General features: G+C 33.2%; 1 protein-coding gene across 5 annotated transcripts in view; it reads left to right on the forward strand.

Annotated features, from left to right (window-relative positions):
* The window catches only part of SLC4A7 (solute carrier family 4 member 7), a 90820-nt gene extending 66127 nt beyond the window's left edge, over positions 1-24693 (forward strand). For 3 of the 5 annotated variants that reach the window (XM_070433297.1, XM_070433295.1, XM_070433298.1), the window contains 12 exons: positions 1545-1678; positions 2851-3096; positions 5178-5283; positions 5902-6063; positions 6408-6521; positions 8997-9158; positions 9342-9593; positions 12160-12228; positions 13563-13736; positions 14901-15032; positions 15763-15860; positions 20624-24693. In XM_070433297.1, the coding sequence (XP_070289398.1) occupies positions 1545-1678; positions 2851-3096; positions 5178-5283; positions 5902-6063; positions 6408-6521; positions 8997-9158; positions 9342-9593; positions 12160-12228; positions 13563-13736; positions 14901-15032; positions 15763-15860; positions 20624-20705 (1731 nt within the window). In that variant the 3' untranslated portion in view covers positions 20706-24693. Of the gene's footprint in view, positions 1-1544; positions 1679-2850; positions 3097-5177; positions 5284-5901; positions 6064-6407; positions 6522-8996; positions 9159-9341; positions 9594-12159; positions 12229-13562; positions 13737-14900; positions 15033-15762; positions 15861-18325; positions 18434-20623 lie in introns of all 5 variants that reach the window. The other 2 variants (XM_070433296.1, XM_070433294.1) reach the window with 1 other exon arrangement.
* The last annotated feature ends 333 nt before the right edge of the window (positions 24694-25026 follow it).

Genomic DNA, 25026 nt, shown 5'->3' on the forward strand with positions numbered 1-25026 from the left:
GCTTTTTCAATACCATGTTGGGAAGGACACGTAATTTTGTGCCTATCTGTCCCTGTTAGCATTTCTTTATTTGCCATCTCTTTGCTTTTCTTCTCAAATTTTTTTTCTATTTCTAGATACCATTTAATACGTAAATATGCATATTCTATTTTAACTAAGGATTTTATAATGGCTTAGCAGTGTCTTCCAGGACAAACTGCATCTACGGGCAAGAAAAATTCATTTTATACAATTAACAACTAGATTCCTAATCTGAACACTTTTAAATTTTGCCAAAAGTCGTTTGTTTTTCTACTAAGAGTTAAATAATACTTGTACCGCATATTATTATTTTGTGATTTTAATTTTGGAAGGTGCTGTTTATTGCTGGCAATGAGAATTGCTACCATTTGTTAAGTACATTCTGCAATGCTAGATGCTAGGCTTGCTAGGTGTTTCCCAAAGTTCTCCTGGCTAAAATCACCCCCCATTCAAAAACGAGAGAAGTTGGGCTCAAAAAGTTGTAGGTGTGACCATGGCTTAACACCTGGTAGGAACCAGTCTTAACGCTTCAAATCTGGTTCTCAAGCCCTGCTCTTGGCCTGATGTCATGCTGTCTCCAGTTCCCAGGGGGGTTGTTTCTCACAAGCTTCTTTTCCTTGTCTTTACTTACCAGTGATGGGCTTTTCCTTTCTTGATAGTGCACTCCAGTCCGTCTTGATCTTTGTGAATGGTAAACTATCCTTTTCCTTCTGATCCCTTCCGTTTGTCTAGTGGCCTAGCCTAACTCCCTTACTACTTAATAACGTAAAGGTAGAATGTAATGTTGGTAGTGGTCTAAAATTGGCTACTAGTTTTGATATAAAATTTCTCTGAGTCTTTTCATTTTCTCATTTTATCTTCTGTTACCAAACTTTAATAATAGTGAGATACTTTCTCACTTATGATTGCTGTCAGTTTTATAAAGAGATTTTCCCATCTGTTTTATTTATGTTAAGCGTTTCATTTTTGACATCTGTTGTTTAAGCCTGTCATATTAGATTAATTTCTTTAAAATGTGTGAAAATTGATCTTTAGAAGTCAATGGGAGAACAATAGTATCACATGTTAATTTCTTATCTGTTTGAAGGAGTCTTTTTCCTAACAGGATATCGAGTATTTAATGTTTTCTATTTTTAAAATGAACTATTTCAGACTTACAAAAATATTCAAAATAATATATATATCTTTGTATTCACCACTGGCTTAAGAATAAGACATCTGTAGATAGAACTGAGAAATGTCTTCCATTTATTCCTCCCTCCTTGACTCTCACAGTTTTGAATTAAGGTTGATCACAAATGTTCACTTTTAATATGCAAAACCAAAGCAATTTTTCCTTTGTATTTAAAATGTATTTTTCATTTTCTGTACTTAAAATACAAATTTGAAATTCAAAGTTGTGTTTGCTTTATATTTTTATTTGATTCATATTTTTTATTTTCTAGATGTCTTATATGTATTATCGTATGTTAGAGATATATTTATGATTGTTGCTTTTATTCGTTTCTTTTTTCCTTAAACAGAGTGCAATAGAGTCTCTTTTTGGAGCATCATTAACTGGGATTGCCTATTCGTTGTTTGCTGGGCAACCTCTAACAATATTGGGGAGTACAGGTCCAGTTTTAGTGTTTGAAAAAATTTTATTTAAATTCTGCAGGTACGTAATAATTACCTATTTGTCACATGTGTTGAGTATGTGTATAATTGTATATTATATTGTTTTTAGGTGAAAGTACATTATATATTTAATATAGCTGAAAAAGAAGATCTGATCAATATGTCTATTTTTAATATTTTTGTGTTACTGTGTGGTTGACCCTGCTCTGGCCCCTGTCATCATCTCTACTCCAGTCATTTTGAGTAGAAAATCAGTGGATTTGAGTACTGATAAGAAAATCACTTAAACGGCAACAAAAATTCTTTGTGCTAGAAAATTTCAACTCAGTAAGAACATGTTAGTCTGAATTGCTTATTAGATGGTATATTGGACTTATAAAAGAAGTTTAGGAAGGTGGATCTTGAGGGCTCAAGCTGACTTTATCCCTTGGGCCTATTCCACAGAGGGAATTGGCACAGTTGAGGGAGATGCCCGTTTCCACTGGCAGGGCTGCCAGTGTGGGAACCATTGCCGGTACTGTGTCGGGTAGACTTGGAATTCGATATTGCCAGACTTGTTCCTTTTGTGAAATAAATGCAACTGAATATTTTAGCCTGGAGCAACATGATGCTATTAAATATTTGATCCTCTAACTCCTCTTACTCTGATTCTTTCTCCACTGAACAAACTGATTCTGATTCTGATCTGGCACATGAGATAGACTAATAGAGGATGCAATTACCTGTAGTAATTTCTCAATTAAATTGAATTAGAAATTGAAGTATCTACTTTTTCTGTAGATACTGGTGGTAGAGGAGATGGTGGTGGTGATGGTGGGGAAGCAGTATGATCACCATGTTGACACGAAAGCACCCGGGTCTTCTGAGAGAGTCACGTTCCATTGTTCTACAGACAGCTTGTCTGTCGTTGACTCCTCATAACTGACTTCTGAAGTGAGGTCTTTGTTTTTTTGACATGTTTATTGCCTAGCAGATTTTCACTATAAATCTTTTATGTAAGTAAAATATAACCATTAAGTATGTTAATAAAAAGCTAGTCTTCCTTTGAAGCAGAAAAACACACACAGCTTCCTTTAGTCATTATTTCGTTGTTCTATGATTTATGACTCTTATGTTGTTTTACTGTTCTTATTGCTTGTGATGACAATTTTAAGTGTAAATACTGTTCCATTAGTATGTGTTGATTGTGTTCACGTTTTTCTTTTTAAACAGAGATTACCAGCTTTCCTATTTGTCTTTAAGAACCAGTATTGGTCTGTGGACTTCTTTCTTGTGCATTGTTTTGGTTGCCACAGATGCAAGCAGCCTTGTGTGTTATATTACTCGATTTACAGAGGAGGCTTTTGCAGCTCTCATTTGCATCATATTCATCTACGAGGCTTTGGAGAAGCTCTTTCATTTAGGAGAAATATATGAATTTAATATGCACAACAATTTAGATGAACTGACCAGTTACTCGTAAGTGTCTCTGATTCCCTCTAATATTAAAATGTATTTTTTTGCAGAGATCTCTGAGCTTAAGAATGGACTTTTTTTGCGATGTGATGCTCACTGTATCGAGCTGAAATTACCCAACTAGCCATGTAAGGTTGACTTGTTTGTTACAGATGAGATTTTACCAAAGCACTCAGAGGACATAAATCCAGTTGAACAGATTCACTTATTTTTATTCTGTAAATGTGATTCTGCATTTGATGGACTTTCATGGAGAAATGTGGTTATCAACAAACAACAAGAGCACAACTTCCTTCCTACCTTCCTAAGGCCCAAATCCCTGTACTCTTCTGATGCCTTCCATATGTCTCCTCCATACTCCTTCCCTTGCCTGCCGTGCAAGCTCTCAACTTTGATGGTCAGAGTAGGGAGGGCTATGAAAATTTCTTTAAGACAAGCATGTCAAGCTCAAAGGCTAACTCGGGCCAAATAAACAAGGTTTAAGTTTATGTGGGCTGCAAAAAACAAAAGCTTCAATTTTCATAGAAATGTAGGTCTATTTCAATAGAGATATGCTGAATACAATGACTGAAACAAATGAGTAATCGTTAACATAACATAATAGAACATTTTCATAACAACATTTTTTCTTGAACATTAACTTATCAGACATTGAATAACTGCACAAATTAATTAAGCGTAACGCAAATAAACCTATTTTTCTTGTTCTCTGTAAATGATGTATTTCCTGTTGCACACACCAAACAAGTCAGTCCAAGACTAATGACGCGGCAATCAGCTGCTAAAATATTCGCTGCTAGTATTAGTGGAGAGAATGGTGCACCTGCGTATAAGGCGCATAAGGGAAATGAATGCAACACGGTTATAGTAGTCATTAGCGAACGTTGTAGTTCGTTATTAATAATTATGTATAGCGGTATTATAAAAATTGCGAAATTTTTATTAAAACGTTTCTCACATGCTGTTATATTGGCTGGGCCGCAAAAAATACTCTTTGTGGGTTGCGAGTTTGACATGTTTGCTTTAAGACATTGACCTGTTTGAAAATATTAGGTGACACTTTGATGCTGAATCTATTTTGTGCCATCTACTTTGCTCTTAAACTATTTAATTTTTTTTAATGTTATTTTTTTTGTGTTTCTTTTGCTGCTCCTTTGACCTCTTTGAAGCATGGTTTTTAGAGTGATGCTTCCTTCTGGTTAACTGAGTAATTACCGTGAACATCATTTGTTCAGCTAGCATTCTGTGGGCACGTGCTACGAATGTTGCATAATTTGTGTCATAGTGTTCCTTAACTGTTCATATGTATGTAGAAACTGAGGCTCTTGGAGATTAAAATTTGTCTTGGGTCAGACAGCTAGTAAATAAGAGAGCCTGGATTGAATCCAAACTCCAGCCTCTTGCCTCTCCTCAAAGAGCTCATCATTTAATTGGGAATATTCCTGTTTGTTTTCAAGTTTTAAATTCACACTAGCGATTTCTTTGCTTGTGTGTGTGTGTGTGTGTGTGTGTGTGTGTGTGTGTGTGTGTTTTCTACCATTTCTTTTAGGTGGGTGAGTTAGTTCTGGATATGAACTAAAACTATGATCTTCTAATGACTGTTCTAAGCTTGTCCTGATGGAAAACTGTGTTACTTACTTCTTCAAGAATGAGCCTTAAGATCAATAAAGGAAGAGTAGGTAGGGCTTGCCAGAGTACAAGGAATTAATGGGAGTATAACTTTTATTGGGAATCTATGCATGATGTGCGTGTGGGGATTAAGTACATGAGATTTAGTGGAGAGTAAACTTGCTAAAAATTTTCTCAGATTTTTAAAGAAATTAGTACCCCCTCCCAAAGAGATAGGTCTAACTAGTTTCATTAAGTAGCATCTCACTGTTATTTGTACTAGTTATGCTTTATTTATGTAAGCCAGACCTCATTCCAGTCTATTGTTTCTGATGTGTTTTCATTTTCCTCTTATTCATGCTTTGCAACATGGAAAAATTAGGAAGTCAAAAGCTACCACTTTGTGGGATCAATTTAATAAAATGTAAACATGAAATACAGGATCCTAAAAATTTCACCCTATTCTAATTTCTCAGATGTGTATGTATGGAACCTCCTAACCCTAGCAACGAAACTCTGAAGGTGTGGACGGAAAAAAATATAACGGCACATGATCTTTCCTGGGGCAATCTCACTGTCTCTGTGAGTATATTATAAACTAAAGGATTTTGCAACTATCAACCTAGTTCTTTAGCTTTTTCTGAGTAGACCTACATTTTCTTCTTGATTGATGTATATATAGTATGTTTTCGAAACATAGTGTTAGGTTGACCAAGTAGGAGTTACCACATTTTTATGTATCATGCCCTAAAAAAGTATAGGCTGAAACAAATGAAGTTGGTATAGGAAAGAAAAGACAGAATATATTTGACTTCCAAAATATAATTATTAAAAAATATGTTAATATACTTTTTTTTCTAATTCCACTTACATTCATAAATTCAAAGGAAGTATCCTGCCTTCTGATTTTTGGTTCATCTGCTCTATGAACAACTTAGTTAGAAGACCACGAATGTTCTGCTAATGTCCTGAATGTCAAACCATAACATCTCTGAACTCAGAATGTGTCTTAACAGTTGATGGTGTGTTAGTTAAAGTTGAGTTGGAAGTGTTTTTTTTCCTTTCTGAATGATATATAAAATTGATGGTGTGTCTTACAATCAGTAGCATCTTAGAGTCTGTGAAATTTATTAATACTTTATTGGATATCTGAGAATCCCCTTCAATCCCTCCTTTTTCTATTTTTTCTCTTCTTCCCAGGAATGTAAAACCTTTCACGGTGTATTTGTAGGATCAGCTTGTGGTCATCATGGGCCTTATATTCCAGATGTGCTCTTTTGGTGTGTTATCTTATTTTTCACAACATTTTTTTTGTCCTCATTCCTCAAACAATTCAAGACCAAGCGCTATTTTCCTACTAAGGTAATTGGGGTATAATTTTGGAGTTCTGGTAATATATTGTTTGGGGGTTAGTACTTTTTATCAAATAGTTTAAAAGAAATTATTCATAGTAAAAATGTATATTATGCGTCTGAGCTAGCAGTAGGAAAACAACAGTACTTGGAGAGATGGTAGGTTAGTTGTGAAATGTGTTTCCTATCATTTGGGAAAAAATATTAGATATAAATGTATTTCACTGACACATTGTCACTAATTAAACCTCCTTCACACTTTCTAGTGGCATATTTTAATCTGAAAGATATGAATTATTTATAAAGGATACATACTATATCTGTATTTATATTAACATAATTCTTTTAACATAGGTGCGATCGACAATCAGTGACTTTGCTATATTTCTCACAATAGTAATAATGGTCCTAATTGACTACCTTGTAGGAGTTCCTTCTCCTAAACTTCACGTTCCTGAAAAATTCGAGGTAAGGATTAAAATACTTGGCTATTTGTTACTTAGGCATACCATACTACTTTAAACTGTGTAGGTAGTTATTTTTAAACTGTGCTTAGTCTCTCTGAAAAGCTGATCCTTGAAAGGAAACATTTTATTTCCCACATATGTAAATAGAATGACAAGATGCAAAGCTGCCAGTGGACCCGTTTAGGAAATAAGCAAGTAGGTATCAAAGCTAGTCCGTTCTGGAGAATGAATGAAAATATCCATGGTGAAGAGTTGAGAGACATTAAAAAAATTTGACCCTGTTCTCATAGCTGGAGTTCATGATGTTCTTTCCAGGCAAAAGAAACATTCTTTATTCTCTTTTAAAGAACTAAATCAAACTTGAATTTTTGAGTAGCAATGACATTCTTGTTAAATTTCTAGAAGGATAGTGTATCTGACAGGAGAGAATCCAATGTTCTCCCATAAGAAAAAGGACACTTATTGTGAACATCCATGAACCCTTTGTTTTCATTAGCAAACGCTAGTTCTTTTGTGTACAATACACTGTACACAATATAGCACCTAAAAATCTTTTCCCATCTAAGTTAGAGGTGGCAGCTTTTGAATAATTTCTGGAATTTGTTCTTAGAGTCAAGTATTTGTGTTACTGCTTACATTTACATTTAGCAGATTAGATGACTTCTTTCAGAAGCAGGAGGTTTAAAGGTGATTAGGAATAAGGAGTATAATGAAGATAATTTTAGTCTGTTTTATCTTTCACTGGGATAAAAAGAAATAACATTATTTTTAAAACCAGCGATTTCCAAAGTAGAGTGCATGGGTAGAAAATGATCCACCAAAATTATTTAGAAGTTCAATTTATATCTTTATCTAAAAATAAGAAAAATTAAGCCTTATACTATTTACTACATGAATTTTACTCTACGGATAACCAAACATCAGTAACATAACAGGTAAATGAATGTAGAGTCATTGGGTATATATGCTCACTTTTACTTATAAAAACTTTTTATATGTTTGCTGCTAAGAGTGTATAATTTAAAAAGTTTGGAGACCTTTGCTTAAAAGCATAGATTTTGAGCCACTTAAGATTTTAGGTCAGGAAGAGATGGCTACATGAAAGTCATTCTATTTTTTACCAAATCTTATGAATAAATGAAACTCTAAATTAATATTGCTTCAAAATATTGATGTATTTTCCTGTAGTGATAGCCTCATTTCCTGATTTAGATTCCTAAATATATCCTCGTTATTCTTTTATTGATCTAGCTTTCAAGTAGCAGACTGATTTCCAGGGGCATAAAATCCACTTGGGGAAACAGTATAAGGAACGCTTAAGAATGTAAACATATAGATAAAATATTTTACACATGTGCAGTATTGAATATTTTACACATGTGCAGTTTAATAGCAGTGTGGGAACATTTGAATACCTGAATTAGAAAATATTAAATTTCCTTTTTGTGTTGACAAATGTTTTCAAGAAGAAAAAACAGGCTTAATATGAAGTCTAGGTAATGAAAACGTGTAGATTTTAATATGTCCAACATCCTTCAAGAATATTAAACTCTCTTATGATCGTTTAAATATTTTGCTATAAAACAAATTTTACGTTATAGAGTTGAGATTGTTAGCATCTGGTAAAGTGCCAGGTTTTTGTCAGTAGATGCTTTGAAAAGTAGTGTCCCGAGGCCCAATTCTTAGTGCTGACTGTGCCAAGATCACTCGTCTGCAGGATCCCTAAAGCGGTTTAGTTCAGGAGTTGATCTAGTAGGTAGATTGATTTTACATTTTATGAGCTAGGTAGGAGCATGTTGAAATGACACCGCTTCACACATCTGTTCCTGCATTGCAAATCTCCCAAAACATAATGCCTTTAAGCAATGGCCCTTCCCTTTATTTGTTCATAAATCTGTGTTCCTGGGATTAGGTAGCTGGGTAGTGGTCTGGTCTCTTAGTGATATTTTGTATGACCACAGAAATCTGTTGCCTTGATGAGGGGCAGAGTGACCTCCCCCTGCCTGGGACTTGAGATGGCTGAAACAGCTGGGGGTTTGCCTCCTGTCCCTCTCTCATTACATCGTGTCCCATCCTGAAGAAAGCTTATCCAGGCGCACTCAGCAGCTTAATCTCAGGGATCCGAGAGGGTTAGAAAAGAAGCTGCAAAGGTCCTTTCAGACCAAGACCCAATACACCACACAATTTCATGCTGGCCTTATTCTGTTGGTTAAAGAAAACCATAAGATCGGCCCAGATTCAAGGGGAGGAAATAGACTCCACCTCTCCATGGAAAGAGTCGGACGAGGGGGCCCGAGTCTAGGGATGGGAAAAACCCTGTGGCTGTCTTTGCAAATAATTCACCGTACATATCAAGATTTAATCTAGCTCTTTCTGATCCCTTGGGCTTTTCTTGGAATAGACACAGTCTATGCTGTGGGAATTTTGTGCAGTAGAAGAAGGAAACTTTTTAAATTTATTTATTTATTTTTAACAGCCTACTGATCCAAATAGGGGCTGGATTATAAACCCATTGGGAGAAAATCCTTGGTGGACCTTATTAATAGCTGCTGTTCCGGCTCTGCTGTGCACCATTCTCATCTTTATGGATCAACAAATTACAGCTGTAATCATAAACAGAAAAGAGCACAAATTGAAGGTAACGTTAAATTTTGTCTCAAAGTATTGTAATTTCTTGAAGACTTTGGGGTGTTTTTGTAATGACTAGAACATGAAAAGATGTAAAGTGAAAATGAATTTATTCTCTTTATGAGTGGTATAGAATTTTAACCTGAAAGAAAAATGTAGACTTACAGATGTTCGTGTCCATTGCACTTTCCAGAAAGGAGCTGGCTATCACCTTGACTTGTTCGTGGTCGGAGTTATGTTGGGAGTGTGCTCTGTCATGGGACTTCCGTGGTTTGTGGCTGCAACAGTGTTGTCGATAAGTCACGTCAACAGCTTAAAACTTGAATCTGAATGTTCTGCTCCAGGGGAACAACCCAAGTTTTTGGGAATTCGTGAACAACGGGTCACGGGGCTAGTGATTTTCATTCTAATGGGCCTGTCTGTGTTTATGACATCAGTACTAAAGGTAACAGCCCTTTATGGCAAATGTTTTAAAATCTTCTTTATAGTAAAATTTACGCCCGGTTGTATGAAATTGAAACATTAAAGTATCTAAAATTAGTTTTATTTCCTAGACTTTACCTGGAAAGTAATATTTTGGCATGGTGTTTAGTATAGCAGGCATTTCAGTATTAGATGTACCCATTTAAAAAATAATTTTAAAAGGATAGAATTAAAACGAAAGACTACAGAGTTTTGGAAGGAATTAATCCATGACTTAGTTAAGATTTAAAAGAAGAATACAGTCAGAGGATGTTAAAAGCATAAGTAGAAAAAGAAATATGAAAATGGATGAAACTGAGTTATCTGACCAAAATATAAAAATAATATTGCTATTAATTAAATTAATACATTTTCCTAAAAAACTAAATGAAACAAAAGTAGTAGTAGCAAGCACTTAGTAGAAAAATATGAACAGCTAATAATATAAATGAATTATGTAAGAATTTATACTATATGTCTAACATGTTTAGTCACATCTGCTTTTTGCCATACACATCTATTGAATCTTGTTGATTTAAAAAGTTAACGATAACCATAGCAAACACAGCTAAATATCTAATCTGAAATTTTCTATCTATGCTGGAAGAGCTCAGCTTCATTTTTCCCTTGGTCGCTGTAGTTATTTTTGTTGTAAATAAAATTAAGTAAAGAGTTGTATACCATTTATAAATTAGGATACAAGCTTAGAGTACATAAACGTGTGTATATGCTATATAGTAACAAAAAAAATTGATAAATACTAGAATTCTTTGGCCTCTTTTCATGCACTTTCTAACAGCCTATTAATTCACTCAATATTTGCTGAGTACTTACTATTCTACTGAGCCCTGGGGAAGCAATAATAAACAGATGCATTATTGTTTCCTTTTAAGAACTTGCCAGTCTAGTTGGTGAAACAGATAGGTAAATGGGACATTACTGCGCAGTGGTGAGTGTATTGTTAGAAGTGCTTGGGACAGAAGGAGAAATATGTGGTCTTTGAGGATGCCATTCCCTACTGATGAAGGTGCCCTTTAAATTTTTAAAATTAAAAAATTTTAAAGTATTAACTACATCTAGGCAGAAAAAGTCAAGTAGAACATCAAGAAAGCTCTAAAACGAAAAGGTAGTCTTGCTATTTTTCCTCACTTTCCGAAAGGAACTAACTATCCAGAGGTAAACTCGTTTTACTTTTTTGTCTTTTGAGTTATTTTGGCCATTACCACCATTACAGTTTTTTATATACTTTCATAATTTTATTTTTCACTTTATTACCTTTAGACTGGATATCTTTATCAAAGACCATGATTTCCAAAGTCTAGTTCAAGGATCTCTGGGAGTTCCTGACACCTTGTCAGGGATTGCCAGATCCTTCTCTTTCCAATCATGTAACTGTATGAGGCTGAATTTTCTTCATCTGCTTCAGCCAGAGTGACATATTGCAGCAGATTGAATGTACATACAGATATGAGAACTTAGTGGTCTCTGTTTAAGCACCCACTAAAGAGATTTAACAGAAATACAAAACAATGCTACTCTTCTTAATGTTTTTGAAATTATAGTTTTACGTAAAAATGTCCTTTATATTAATTTGTAAGGGGTTTGTTATTTTTAAATGAATTAAAAATAACTATTTAAAAATTGCTTTTCATTCCCAGTATGGTGATTATCTATTTCCCACATAGCTATATGTGTACAGTGTATACATCAATGTCTTTAATTTTTAGGGGCTTTCTTTTTCATTCTGTTTATTCACTTTTCTTAGCATTGTAATGTTGCTTTATGGATAAAATATTTTCCTGAAATTTTTGGAGTGTATTGATTAGATTTTCTCCAGGTTTCTTAGAAAGGACATGCTAGGTTGTTAGTAGAGTCTCCTCTGTAGCTCTTAGGTCTTTTTCCTCACAGCTCTCTCCCCCTTGGATGAGAGTGATGATTGTGGTTTTGGGAAATGAATGAGGTCTGTTGGTAGTGTCCTGTATCATGCCCAGGCATGGACTAGGTAGGCGTGGTTTGGGATTCTCCTAACTGCCAAAGAAATAAGAATTTTCTTTTGGGGGTGGGGTTCAATGATTATATTCAGTAAATGCTACTGTATGATAATCACTGTAGGGGTAGTGACAGTAAATAACAATGAGTAATGCTGTTGGAGTGATAGTTATATATACCACATGCTTTTTTGATTATCTTACGTATTTGAAACCCCTTAGTTTTCATGGCATTCTGATACAGGAAAGCACAGAGTGGTTAAGGCTCAATAAGAGGCAAACTGGGTTTTTAAATCAAGTAGTCGGATTGTAATATTCAGTCTCTTAACCACTGAACATGCTCCCCCCTCTTTTAGGAAGGAACATGGAGAAGATAAACAATTTTCAAGGAGGTTATTGTTTAACTAGCATTTCTCTTATTTATAGAAAAGTTAGATCTCATTATTGAACGGTCATGTAATTGTGTCTCAGTAGGTATTCAGCAACCATGCTTTTGTGTACTTATTGCTGAGAAATTGTTTTAGTAGCAATGGGTTCTGATGATGGTCCTTTCACTTACAGTTTATTCCAATGCCTGTTCTCTATGGTGTTTTCCTTTACATGGGAGTTTCCTCATTAAAAGGAATCCAGGTAAGTCTTAAATATTTAATGATTTTGTAGAAAAACTTAAACGAAGATTATTTTTCTGATGGTAGTGATTTATTCTCAACTCTAATATTTTGAGGACAGGTTAACTGGTGACTTCAAATCTACATTTTCTTGTGATTATTGGCTTACTGCACTTTTTCCCCCCCGAGAATGAGGTTATGAACTGATATGGTCCTAACTATCTTTAATTGAAATCTTTGAAAGGCCTCTGTGATTAAAGACTAGTATAGTATGAGGGGAAATCAAAAGGATGGGATGGGGAAAAGGTGCTGTTTCTGATATGCCAGACAGTAATTTCCATGCTTTCAAAGAAAAGGTAGATACTCATTTTCCATTAAAAATGGCAATACCTGCCATTGGTCTGGGTGCAGCTAGTGCAGAAGTTATTTTCTGTGCTCCTGAAACAACATTGGGAAGCAGGGAAGGAAGAAGTACTAACTTTGTAAATCAGGAAACAAATTGAGGGACTCACTGAGGGTTCTTAACTAAGCAGTGGAGCCAACCAAGGCTGGAATCCAGTGATTTCGCTATTGTTTTGTCTTATTGATAGTACTTCCTGGAGAAAACCTGGTGAAATTTACTTAAGATTTGTATCAATCCAATCTTAGTGTAAAATATTTAGCACATAAAGCAAGGTTAGTACCACATGACCACCTCCTATCATGAAAAGCATATTGTCTGAAGTTGCTGGAAAGACTTTTGGAAGGCAGCATCTTGATTTTTTTCAACACAGTCCAGTACCTGCTCTCCATTGGTCAGGAAATGATCTCATTAACTCACTTTTTTTTTTTTTTTACAATAATTTTGTGGGTAGGTAGGGCTGGTCTTATTCCAAGTTTATAAATGAGGAAATGGAAGCTCAAAAAGACCAAGGAATTTGCTCTCAGTTTCCTTTTCAGTGGGTGAAAAATTGGTAATTGTTACCTGAGGTTATTTTCATAGAATTGGTAATGTTAGAACCTTATAACATTGTTACTGTTTTGTTGTACACATTAGGAACAAGTTGAAAGATTGAGTGACTCCTGCATTTGATTATAGCAGACAAATTTATCTAAATATTTCAGTCCCCCAAATTAAAGCATTTTGGCTTGAGTTTTTAGATTACATTAATTGCATTGCCCCTGACTCCTCCCTCCCTCATCTCTCCCCCTGGGTTCAGAGGTTCTGTCCCGAAACTTCTCCTGTACTATCAGAACAAGGAAGTTATGGTATCAGTCACAAAACCCTGAAGTTGAATGTAATTTTTTTTCCGAGGTAGCAGAAATGATATTTTTGTTGAAAACGTTTTCTTGTTTTGTTTTCCATTCCACACGTAGTTTTTCGATCGTATAAAATTATTTGGCATGCCTGCTAAGCATCAACCCGACCTGATATACCTCCGCTACGTGCCTCTCTGGAAGGTCCACATTTTCACGGTCATTCAGCTTACCTGTCTGGTTCTTTTGTGGGTAATCAAAGCTTCGGCTGCTGCCGTAGTTTTTCCCATGATGGTGAGTTTTCTTTTTCAGACTTTGTTACTAATTAATGACATCTCTGTGTTTTATAGTAATTATGAATATTTATAATTGACTTTGAGAAACAGAATAAACCCATTTTAAGAACCTTTGGTGTTTTGAAATAGGAATGAGCCCTTTCTAGCTATTAAACTAATCATTTTCAAGACCCAATTTGCTTATTTTCTATACTTTTGTTTGTTTTCTAGTCTTTGAGCTGTAGACACCATTTTGTATTTTTAAATAACTTTTAAACAAGTTTAGGATATTTATGGAATAAATATTATAGCCAGGTGTAAAAAGCAAAGTAACCAGAACAACTTGATGAATTCAGGACTTGCTAAATTGTAGTAAAAATTTTTGAAGAATATTTGTTATAATTCAGTCATGGAGAGTAACTTTTCAAAGATAGGGAAACCCAGTCATAAAAGAAAGAGTTATATTCGACCACAGGATAATTAAATGTTTTATATGTCCATGGTACAATCAGACTGTGAACTTGGAGAAAATATTTGTAACATATAAGGCAGATAACATGTTTCTGTCCAACTACACAGAACTCTTATGAATTTATGAACAAGTCATAAAAACCAATTGCAAAACAGGCAAAGGATAGGAAATAGTAAAAACAGAAAAGGGATTCCAAATTGCCAGTGAACATTTAAAAACATCTTTAACCTTATTAACAGTTAAAGAAAACCAGACTAAGTAAAAACATAATCTTTTTTACAAATATAATTGGAAAGTTATATTTTACAAATATAATTGGAACCTAATGCTAAAAAATGGGTTCTCTCATGCATTGCTCAAAGATTTTATTTCTACTAATATAATGTATGTAGTACAAAGTTATCTTAAAAGTTAATAATCTTTTTTAAACTGTGAAGATGCCATGCTTAAACTGCCTTATAATTTATACAGAGTGTAAGGGATTTAAATAAGAAAAGGTTAAAAATGCTTACATCTTTTCTTTGAGCAGAAAGAGGGGACTCAGTTCCTTTGAAGTAAAAAGGTGCATAAAATCATATTAAAATAAAATTTATAAAGTACTTTTTCTTATGTTTAATAAATTAAAGTAATATAATAAAGTAATGTATAATAAATTAATATAATTTATATATTTTTAAATGTTACTTAATATTCTCTTCCCCACTTTTTAAGGTTCTTGCATTAGTCTTTGTACGTAAGCTCATGGATCTGTGTTTCACAAAGAGAGAACTAAGTTGGCTTGATGATCTCATGCCAGAAAGTAAGAAAAAGAAGGAAGATGACAAAAAGAAAAAAGAGAAAGAGGTAAAAACACAAGAATTTTAAATTTACCAAGTAGCAGCCACTATTACAGTCTCTTTATGGGAATGAACTCCTTTAAGACCTCCTAAGAACCTTATCATTATAAAGTGTAAGTACTTTATTACTCCCAATTTACAAGTAAGGAAACTTGGAGAGAGGTTAGTTAGTAGGTAACGTCCCAAGTATGGTTTTTACCCATTTTACCAGCTTGCCCCATCCATAGTCCTGACACAAAAATACTTTTTTAAAAAATTACATATTATGTGTATATTTAATAACCATTCAGAAGAATTTAGCAGTATGCAAACATAGGTAACACAGAATAATTCTACATCATAGTGTACAATCTAATTAACTTTAAATACAGAAGTAAATTTAAAACAAAATATATATTTTTACTGATTTCAGAGAGGACAGGAGGAGAAAGAGATAGAAACAACAGTGATGAGAGAGAATCATTGGTTGGCTGCCTCCTGCATGCCCCCTACTGGGGATGGAGCCTGCAACCTGGTTCATAGGTCAATGCTCAACCATTGAGCCACACTGGCTGGGTGGTACACTTTAATTTTTACAGCGATTTAGCAATCTGGCATATATAGTGACAAAAAGGACTTTTAAGTAAACATCTTTTGACACAAAATAAAATAAAACTTTAGTCTTTATATGTTGACTTGTAACGTGGAAGTTGAGTTGAAATCTTCTGGGAGAAGTAATCTCTCTGTGTGCTCTAAAGGAGGCTGAACGAATGCTTCAAGCTGACGATGACACTGTGCACCTTCCGTTTGAAGGGGGAAGCCTCTTGCAGATTCCGGTTAAGGCCCTAAAATATAGGTGAGATACAATTGTACTTGTAAAATGTGTTTTATATACATGTCAATTGCACAAATACGCTTTGTAATGCTTCTTTAAAATAATGTACCTATTTTTAAAAAGGCAACAAAGCCTGCGTCTGGCATACAAGCTAAAGGAGGGCTTCGTGCAGTTCTCCTGCTCCTTCCCCTCCCAGGTTATAGACAGGAGCGAAGAAGCAGCTGGACTTGAACCAGAGCTTTGAATTTCTGGGCCAAGCAGACAAGATTTCCTTGTCTCAGCACTTTTTTAGTTTCAGAGAAGTTGAAGGTCAACACACAAGTCTCTGAATATTCCCATTCTCTCAGTAGTACAGCTAGGGCCAGTGTGTGCGGGACAGTAAATCTTTGCAATGCATTTTCTGATAACCTTCCAATATACAACTCTGTTTAGAGGCCCGGGAACTTCTAGTGTCCAAAGGTGTGATTCGACCACTGGCAGCGAAGGCTTGTATTATGGAAAAATAATGAAGTTGCATATTTCGTTTGTCATGTGCGACTTGGGTGATTTATATTTTAAATTTAAGAACTAAAGGTAGACGTTGGGAAATGTAAACGTTTTTTGTAAAGATTAAAATGTAAACTTTTTTAAAAAGATCAAAAGCCTACATTATTTATGCACACTTCTGTTTCCTATTTCTAAATATTTATTCCATTTCTGATTAGCTAGTTAGAGCTCTGCTTTGCTAGATTCTGTAAATGATTGTTAAATGAATTAATATAATAACTTCGTTGGTTGTACTTCCAAAAAGAGTTTAGGGAACTGCCATGGTTATTAGTGACACTCATCAACCTGGGGAGATTATTTACTACTTAATTTCTGTTGTTCCTGCATTAGCACTTTCTCAGTGTGATTATACATGGGCCTTGACGAATGGAATTGGAGTTTGTATTTAAGCTGTGTGACATTGAACAAAAAAGAATGGGTATCTGTATATTCCACTTTTATTGTTTAAGTGATGACATGAACCATGATTAATGCTGCTTTGCTTCAAATTTGAACATCAAGAATGTTAGGAATTGGCTGACCTGTTTATCTGCCAGAATTTAAATTTTTAATTAGCTTTGGATGACTTGCCATGAAAATCAACGAGATAATTTATGACACCATTTGGAAACTATTTAGCCATATACAATGCGAAAGTAATGTATTTAATGTCAGAAAACTTTTTCCCATCTAGTTTTGGAGGAAAACAAAATGTGTCCTTTTTTCAAAAAGGTCTTAATGTCTACTAATGGGAAAGTCCTGACTTAAAGGAGGACATTTGGAAACTAAAACGTGCTTCAAGAATTCTTCTCTTCAGTTATTTGATGTTGGCAACCAAGCAAAGAAGCGTTTTCTCAGAGCAGGCAGAGTTCCAAGTTGTATGGCTGTGCCATTGTGAATTGGACATTCAAATTGTGTGCACTTTTAAAAGTTGACCTGATGAAGCAGCCATTTCTAGAGACTAAAATGATCATGTCCCACTTTTCTAGTCTTAGATTTAAAATGATATTCGGATTTAAAGAATGAACAAAGCTAGCACCTCCTAAATGACTGCTATTTGGTCATTTATAACCTAGCTGCCATCACATTGTTAATTTAACATCTAACTTGACATTTGTGTTTGTCGCTTTTTTGCATGAAATGTTTTTCTTTTGCTGAAGAAAAAGAGCTTGCAAATATGTTTTATTAACTTCATATGTTTCTAGTACTTTCATATTACTTGTGACTGACAACCTTGAGCCCATAATGATTTATGGATAGCATCATTATTGGATTTAGGGTTTTGAAGTAACTTTTTACAGTATTTCAAATAGACATTTGTTTTTTATAATGAGACAGTATTTTGATCTTTTGATTTTCATTTTGATTAATTTGATATAACACTTTGATACTAAAAATGTGAATGCCAGCAAAAATCAGTACTTAAAAGCCTGTTTTTGTATTACCTGTTGAAATATTTTCAGAGCTCTGTTTTCAGTTTTAAAGTGTCACCTTTCCCAGCATTCTTTTAATGGTTTTAAGAGCTTTAAAAAAGCATAATCTTAATTTTTTCCTAACTACTTTGGATAGTTATTTTGATGAGATTGAAGTTTGTGCCAATTACAAGTTTTCTAACTGACTTGAGGCAGTATTATTTTTATATTTATTAACACAATAATATATTCTTGTATATTATTTCAATAGTATACTTATAGCCAAAATGATCATCTTTGGGCATCATTGCCAATGTAATTAGCCTTACTTCTAGTTTTGACTATAAAGAAAGATGCATTTCCTCGTGAGACCTTTATAATGGAACTCCCAATATTCTGATATCTTGCTAGACGTTGGTTTGTGTGCATGGCAAAGAGTTTTCTTAATTTTAAGTTGATGAAAGCAAATATCATATAGGTAATAATAATGACATTATTAATGCTTTTGCAAGTACTGAATACTAATAAAAAAGTGTATTTGTTCTTCAGTGTTGATCCCTCAGTTGTTAACATATCAGATGAAATGGCCAAAACTGCACAGTGGAAGGCACTTTCCATGAATACTGAGAATGCCAAAGTAACCAGATCTAACACGAGGTAGCTGTAACTATTTACGCATTTTCTATCTGTAGCCAATTTCCATTTGCTTATGGATAGCTGTTCAGTAAGACCATTATGTTTAACTTAATTTACATAATTTACACTTTCCTTACCTAAAACCAACTTTTTTCTTCTTTTCCTTCCTTTTTCCTTTCATCTATTAATCCATTATTTTTCTGGATACTGGAATCAGGTAAAAATACTGATTATTTTATTTTTAAAAATTTGTTGTTTTCTCTTTCAAAAAATTTGAGCTATTTTATAATAAAGATGAATATGTACCTCTGATAGTATGAAATACATATATAAAAGATCAGAAACCCTATAAAATATAATTACTAGGGATAAATAAATTCTATGATTGAACACTTTCAGTCATGCTCTCTGATGGTCCAAGAAGAAACATAAAATATTTTTTTGTTTGTTTTAGCCTGGGATTTCTTCGAAGATCTTGGCAAGAAATTTAATCCATGGATATAAAGGCCATTCAGTTTTATAATGTCCCATATATCACATAACCATTTTATAATCCCTTTCTTATATTTCTTATTATGTAACCCTTTTTTCTTCATTTCAAGGCCTGAACCTCAGGGATTCCAGTTTGATAATCATTAGTACTTTCATCCCTTAGGTATCTGGAGAAATGAGGTATAATCTTGTTGGATACTCACTTATTTATTTATTTATTTATTATTTTCATTAACCCTCAGAAGATATTTTTTCCCATTGCTTTTTCAGAGAAAGTGGAAGCAGGGGAGGGGAAGAGAGAGAGAGATGTGAGATACATTGACTGGTAGCCTCCTGCATGCACCCCCAGAGGGGGCAGGAAGTGAACCTGCAACCCAGATAGATGCCCTTCCCTGAAATCAAACCCTCCACCATTCAGTGTGCAGGCCAATGCTCTAACGACTGAACACACTTGCTAGGGCCTCATTCATTTTTAACAAATATTTATTTTGTGTACACTTTGTACCAGACTCTAGATTGGATGTCAATATACTCTGTTTGGGCATCAGGTTAAAATTTTTCCAGGCAAGCAGTCACGTAACTATTTCTGTTTAGTTACTGTCTTTCTGGTCACCATTTTTTGATGATACTTGATAAGGGTTTTTTTTTTTCTTTGTTTTATTCTTTCCCTTCCTCCTTTTAGAAACTTACTCCTACTTAATCTCTCCATTTTCTTTAATGTTATCATTTCTTGAGTTCTAATTTCTAAACTGATGATTTTCTTTATTCACTTCTATCTTTTATCTTAAAAGTTTTTAAGTTGAACTCTGTCATTTTGGGTTATTTCATGTAGCCAGAATTTCACTGAATACTCTCACTCCTAATTTTTCACCCCTCGTCAGCACTCCTGCCCCAGATTTTTTAATATAGTTATGATATGTGTGTGTGTGTGTGTATATAAATGTCTACCTTACAGTAATATTATAGTATTCTTATGTTTCTGCCTTTCATTTACATTATCCCTCAATTCAAAATCAAAAAGGAAGAGAATGTTTGGGTTATATTGTTTTAACAGAAAAATATTTTTTGGGGGGGGTACCTTGCTTCAGTTTTGTCTGGAGAAGGCAGCAAAACATAAGTATGTTTTTATACTTTTGAAAGTAATTCAGATCCCAGATATATTCCTGTAGTAAATTAAATCACTTACTTAAATCCATATACATGGAATTATTGTATTTTATATTAACTTTTGAAAATAAGAATTTGTGTTTTGATCTTATATTTGTGAACCAAATTTGGAATAGAAGATTTATAAATTTGTTATTTATTTATTTTTTTTAGGAAATCTATTTGATGCTTACAAATGTTAATAAAGATTAATTTTTAATGGATTTGTCAGTGCAATAAAAGTCCAGTGCTATCACTGTTCATATATAAAGTAAAAGTAATAAATCAAACATAGTCATATACTGAGCAATTTAAAGAGCTCCTCTTCAGCTGTAAGAAAAACATGAATCTCAGTGGGGAAATTATCTATTAAAAGAACTAAGAATTTTAATATTTGTCTTTCCAATTAAGTTTACAGATAGGAAAAGAAAGCAGTAAAATAATAATAGCAAGACATTTATATTACTAATTGCCATCTGAAAGGCTTATTATGAATGCTTATTGTTGGCCATATTTAGAATGTAATATCTATTTATTTAAAAATCATTTATTCTCATTCTTTGTTTTAAATAGCCCTGAAAAACCTGTGAGTGTGAAAATAAATATTGAAGATGAACCAACAAAGAAATACATGGATGCTGAAACTTCGTTATAGAATTGAACCAAGAGGAATTATATATATATATATATATAGATATACAGATACATATATATATATATATAATGTGTGTATTTCATGTCACTATAACAATATTGTATGTCATGCTGTTTATGCGTGACCGCTTGGTTTTTAAAAGTGGTGTCTGAAGTTTGTTAGGGGTGCCATGGAGACTGTGTATATAAAGAAATAGTCTTTTAGAAGTGAGGTATATGGTTCTTACAATTCAGATATTTATTGTGATGAAAAAAATTGTTCTGTTCAATAGAAAGATGTCGGGAAATGCATTCAATGTATATTTATTTAAATTTGTTTATCAGTGACAATTCATACCAATCTTAAGTAATGTGTACTTTGTCCATATATTTCTAATTTTAACTTGAGTTACACACATTATTTCACTTGTGTTAGTGCTTTACGGGAAGAACAGGGGATCGTATGCCAGTGCTGTGGGACAGAATATGAACATGTCATGGCTTCTCTTTGTGTGTTTCATTTATATAGATGCCCATCATGTTTCACAAGCGATGGAATTTTTTCGCTATAGAGGTAGAATTTTCTAGATAAGAACTTTAGTTTTGACCCTTTTTTAAAAATTTTATTTTAAATCTTTAAGACCTCCATAGCTAGGTTTCATTCAGATAAGTAAAATTGCAGATGATTTATAATTTAACTCCCATCCCAGTCATACATTTATGAATTTCAGAAACTATAAAATGCTAGTTACAGTAGTTAAATTTTGTTACCTTTGTAGAAATTTTTTTCTGATTTCTAATACTTTATTAGAGCCCAGAATGCTCACTCTATTCTCTGCCTTTGCTGTCTTTTACTTAAGTGTTGTTTAGTTTATATCAGGTTCAAGGTTTTGATTATTTTTCTATTATAAGTAGTACGATGAAATAATCAGGAGTCAGAATTCTCTTAAATGGGTTTATGATCAGTATTACTTTATTCTAGTAGGATTTACCTTTCATTTTCTGTTTACATTGTTCTTTCTATTGTATAGATAATATTTAATAGATTGTTATATGTGATTTCATTTTTAAATATTTTATTTATTTTAATTGATATGATGCTTATGTATTATATACAAACATTTGAAAAGGTAACAAATATAGAGTAAATTGTTAATGTAAATAGTTGGTGCTCATTGCATTTACAGTTTATTATCTGAAAGCAGTTGACAGATTTTACATCTTTATATAAAGCACTGCCATATTTGTATTTTAAAAGGAATTTGGAAATTTTATGTATAGCTCAGATTGATGGCATTCTTTCTGTTTTGTGTTAGTATTTGTTACTTAATTTTTGATCTTCTGAGCTGTCTTTTAACTTCTAGCAAATCTTTTTAGTCATCTTTTTTCTACTCTTAGCTCCACATGAAATAAATAAATGTTCTTGTTAAGCCTGTAGGACTGGATGAATGGGGTTGTGAAACTAATTTGGCAAGAGAATAGTTTAATGACAGCTAAATGAATATTGAGAAGCCCCAGAAATATTTAAAATAGTGACATGAATAGTAGGATGAAAATATTAGTGAAATTACAATGCTCCCTTTAATCATTTGTAATTAAAGTACAAAAGTATGAAGAATGATCTTATATAGAGGATCATGAGAAATGCCCAAAACTGATATTTTAGCAATTCGGAATGCTTTTAAAATTTATTCTAAAATACTTAATAACTAATGTAATTTACTCGTCTGAGACTGTATTATCAGATCTAGTTAAAATAACAGATTTAACTTATGCCTCAGATGGGAGGTTGCAAATGTAGCCACTTTTAAGTAGAAAATATAGCTGGCATCATTTGGTACTGCCTAAAAAAGAGTTCTACTCTATTGACAGTTGATAATAGAGTATTTATTACCCACGGTGCTTGTTATTGTTCTTGCGCTTCCATTGAAGTGATTCCTTTTTGTTCATAGCAGCATCATCATTTCCAAAGACCCCCAGTATTTGCTGCTGTATTTTGTAAACTCCCCTGATGTACATGAATAGGAGGATTTCCTCACATAATTTCCTTATGTCTGGACATCATAGGGTTAACAAATGTGCGTTATTTTATAGGATGTAATTTTAAAATTTAAACTGAAAACTACCTGGGATCATAGTGTTTCTGTGATTTTATTTAATTATGTATAGTGATTGTCCAGTGCCAGAAAAACCATGACTTGCAAAATATTTTGCACTCAAAATATTTTTAGTATGTTTCAAATTTGATAATGGTTTCTGCTTTCTTTTGACTACTTGACTTATAAAATGATTTGATATGACTACTCCATTGAAGAGCAAAGGTAACTCAAGTTTAAGTAATTAACTGCTTGTTTTATATGGTTATATTATTCCACTATTTTTGAAAAATAACAATCATGGATAGCATTCATTGCCAGAGAGTGAAAAATATAATTTACTACATATATTGATTCTTAAATGTTGCCTTAAATAGGTGGAAATGAGCAGTAGTAATTGCTATGTACTGATTTACCTCAAGGTGCAAAATAATTCAACCTGTACATATTCCATTTACGAAATAAGTTCACAGACACAGCTCTGCACTTTCTTAGATGCCTTGGTTTCCAGGATGGAGCTTAGTGCTACTGAATACCCTGGCCCCAGAGCCACCTCAGGATATTCTTCTCTCCACCCTATTTTATTTATTTATAGACACTGCTTACAAAGACTATAATGAATCCTGATGCTGACCATCTGAAATTTCCTTTTTTTGAATGCTACTTCATTCTAAAATAGCAGCTTTTGAGAAAACAGTGAACTAATTTCATTATGACAAAACGATGATTCTGTATATTCTCTAATAATATTAGGTATGCCAAGTGAAGCACACAATCTTTCTAATGGTGTTTGTGTGCGTGTGTGTGTGCGTGTGCGTGTGTGTGTGTGTGTGTGTGTGTGTGTATAAGTGATTTATCAAATCTTAAATCTTTCAAGTTGTTTAACAAAGCTGTGGCGTATCAGCGTTCACATTTGCCAAGTCTTCTGCAAAACATGTAGGACAAATTTTTTTAATGTCCTAATGTGTGTATTTATAAAGCAGATTTCTTTACCACTCAAGATTAATTTTTGTTTTTTTCATCCAAAAACATTTCTTCTTTTTTCTTCACATACTTAAAATTTATTGTATGTATATAATAGCTTTCTTTTTCCTTTTACAAAGACAGGTTCAAAATTCTGTACAAAGAGAAAATGGTTTCTGAAACTGAGGTATGACATCAGAGCTTGCTGTCTTGTCAGGATTATATCATGAACATCAGTTCTGTGAATGTGCTCAAGAATTTTACATGTGAATCCTGTTTTAAAGTGCTCAGATTTCAGATACGTCAGCCATTGATACAACATTTTAATTAAAAGTTTAATGTTTTAAATTTATTTATGTAGATCACATTGTTGTTATATGCAGTACAAATATGTGAGATGTCTTTTGGTTTAGTCCGACAATTATTTATTTTTTAGAAAGTAAACTTAAAGACTTTAAGGACATTCAAAATTTAAAATAGTGTTCAGAATTAAAAATTTGGCAATTTAATGTAAAGTTGATTCTTTTTTAACTTTTCAAGAAATATAAGTATCAATAGGAAAACATATTTGGAAATGGAATCATCTAGAGATCATTTTAAAAATTTAATTTATCAGCACATATTGACTTCAATAGTTGACTTAGAATAATTGTTAAACCCCAGTTGTTTTTTAAATCAGATTTTTGTGCATTGGTTGGTTTTTGTGTTTTGGCTTTTCTTTTGTTGCTTTAATATTGCAAGTTTTTGTTTTGTTTTGATTTTTTCTGTAGAGGGGGTTATCTTCCAATGTTTACTATGTTTAAATAAGTAGAAATTGAATTTTATTGTTCATTTATGTAATATTTGATAGCTTGGTATAATTTCACAGTACAGTTCTAATTTTTATGACTTTTATAATTACAGTGATATTTTCTTTTGTAATAAAATCCAAAGTAAATTAAACATTTAAAACGTAGAACTGATATTTTTCATTTATATGAAGTACAAGTCTCTACCAAGTCTAATGTGAATGACCCTGCCTTTTAAATTTGTTTTATAATTGTTAGAAGAAAACTATTTTTTGGAGATGTTATTGAAGTTGAAAGAGCAATAAAAGTCTACTGAATTAGTTGTTGGATAGTCTTTATTTTGTACTTTGATTTTTAGAAGAGCTGCATATCATGCTCATGCGGAGGGATAGAGGAAAAGAAATGGAATTGATTTCTGTTTCTTACCTCCTGATATTCACATGCTTTAGTAAGAGAGAGAAAAGAGAAAACTGTGATAAAAGAAGATGAAAAAAAA

The sequence above is a fragment of the Myotis yumanensis genome, unplaced genomic scaffold (assembly GCF_028538775.1).
Source record: "Myotis yumanensis isolate MYYU_CA2020_CCGP unplaced genomic scaffold, mMyoYum1.0.hap1 SCAF_14, whole genome shotgun sequence".
In the NCBI taxonomy this organism is placed as follows: Eukaryota; Metazoa; Chordata; class Mammalia; order Chiroptera; family Vespertilionidae; genus Myotis; species Myotis yumanensis.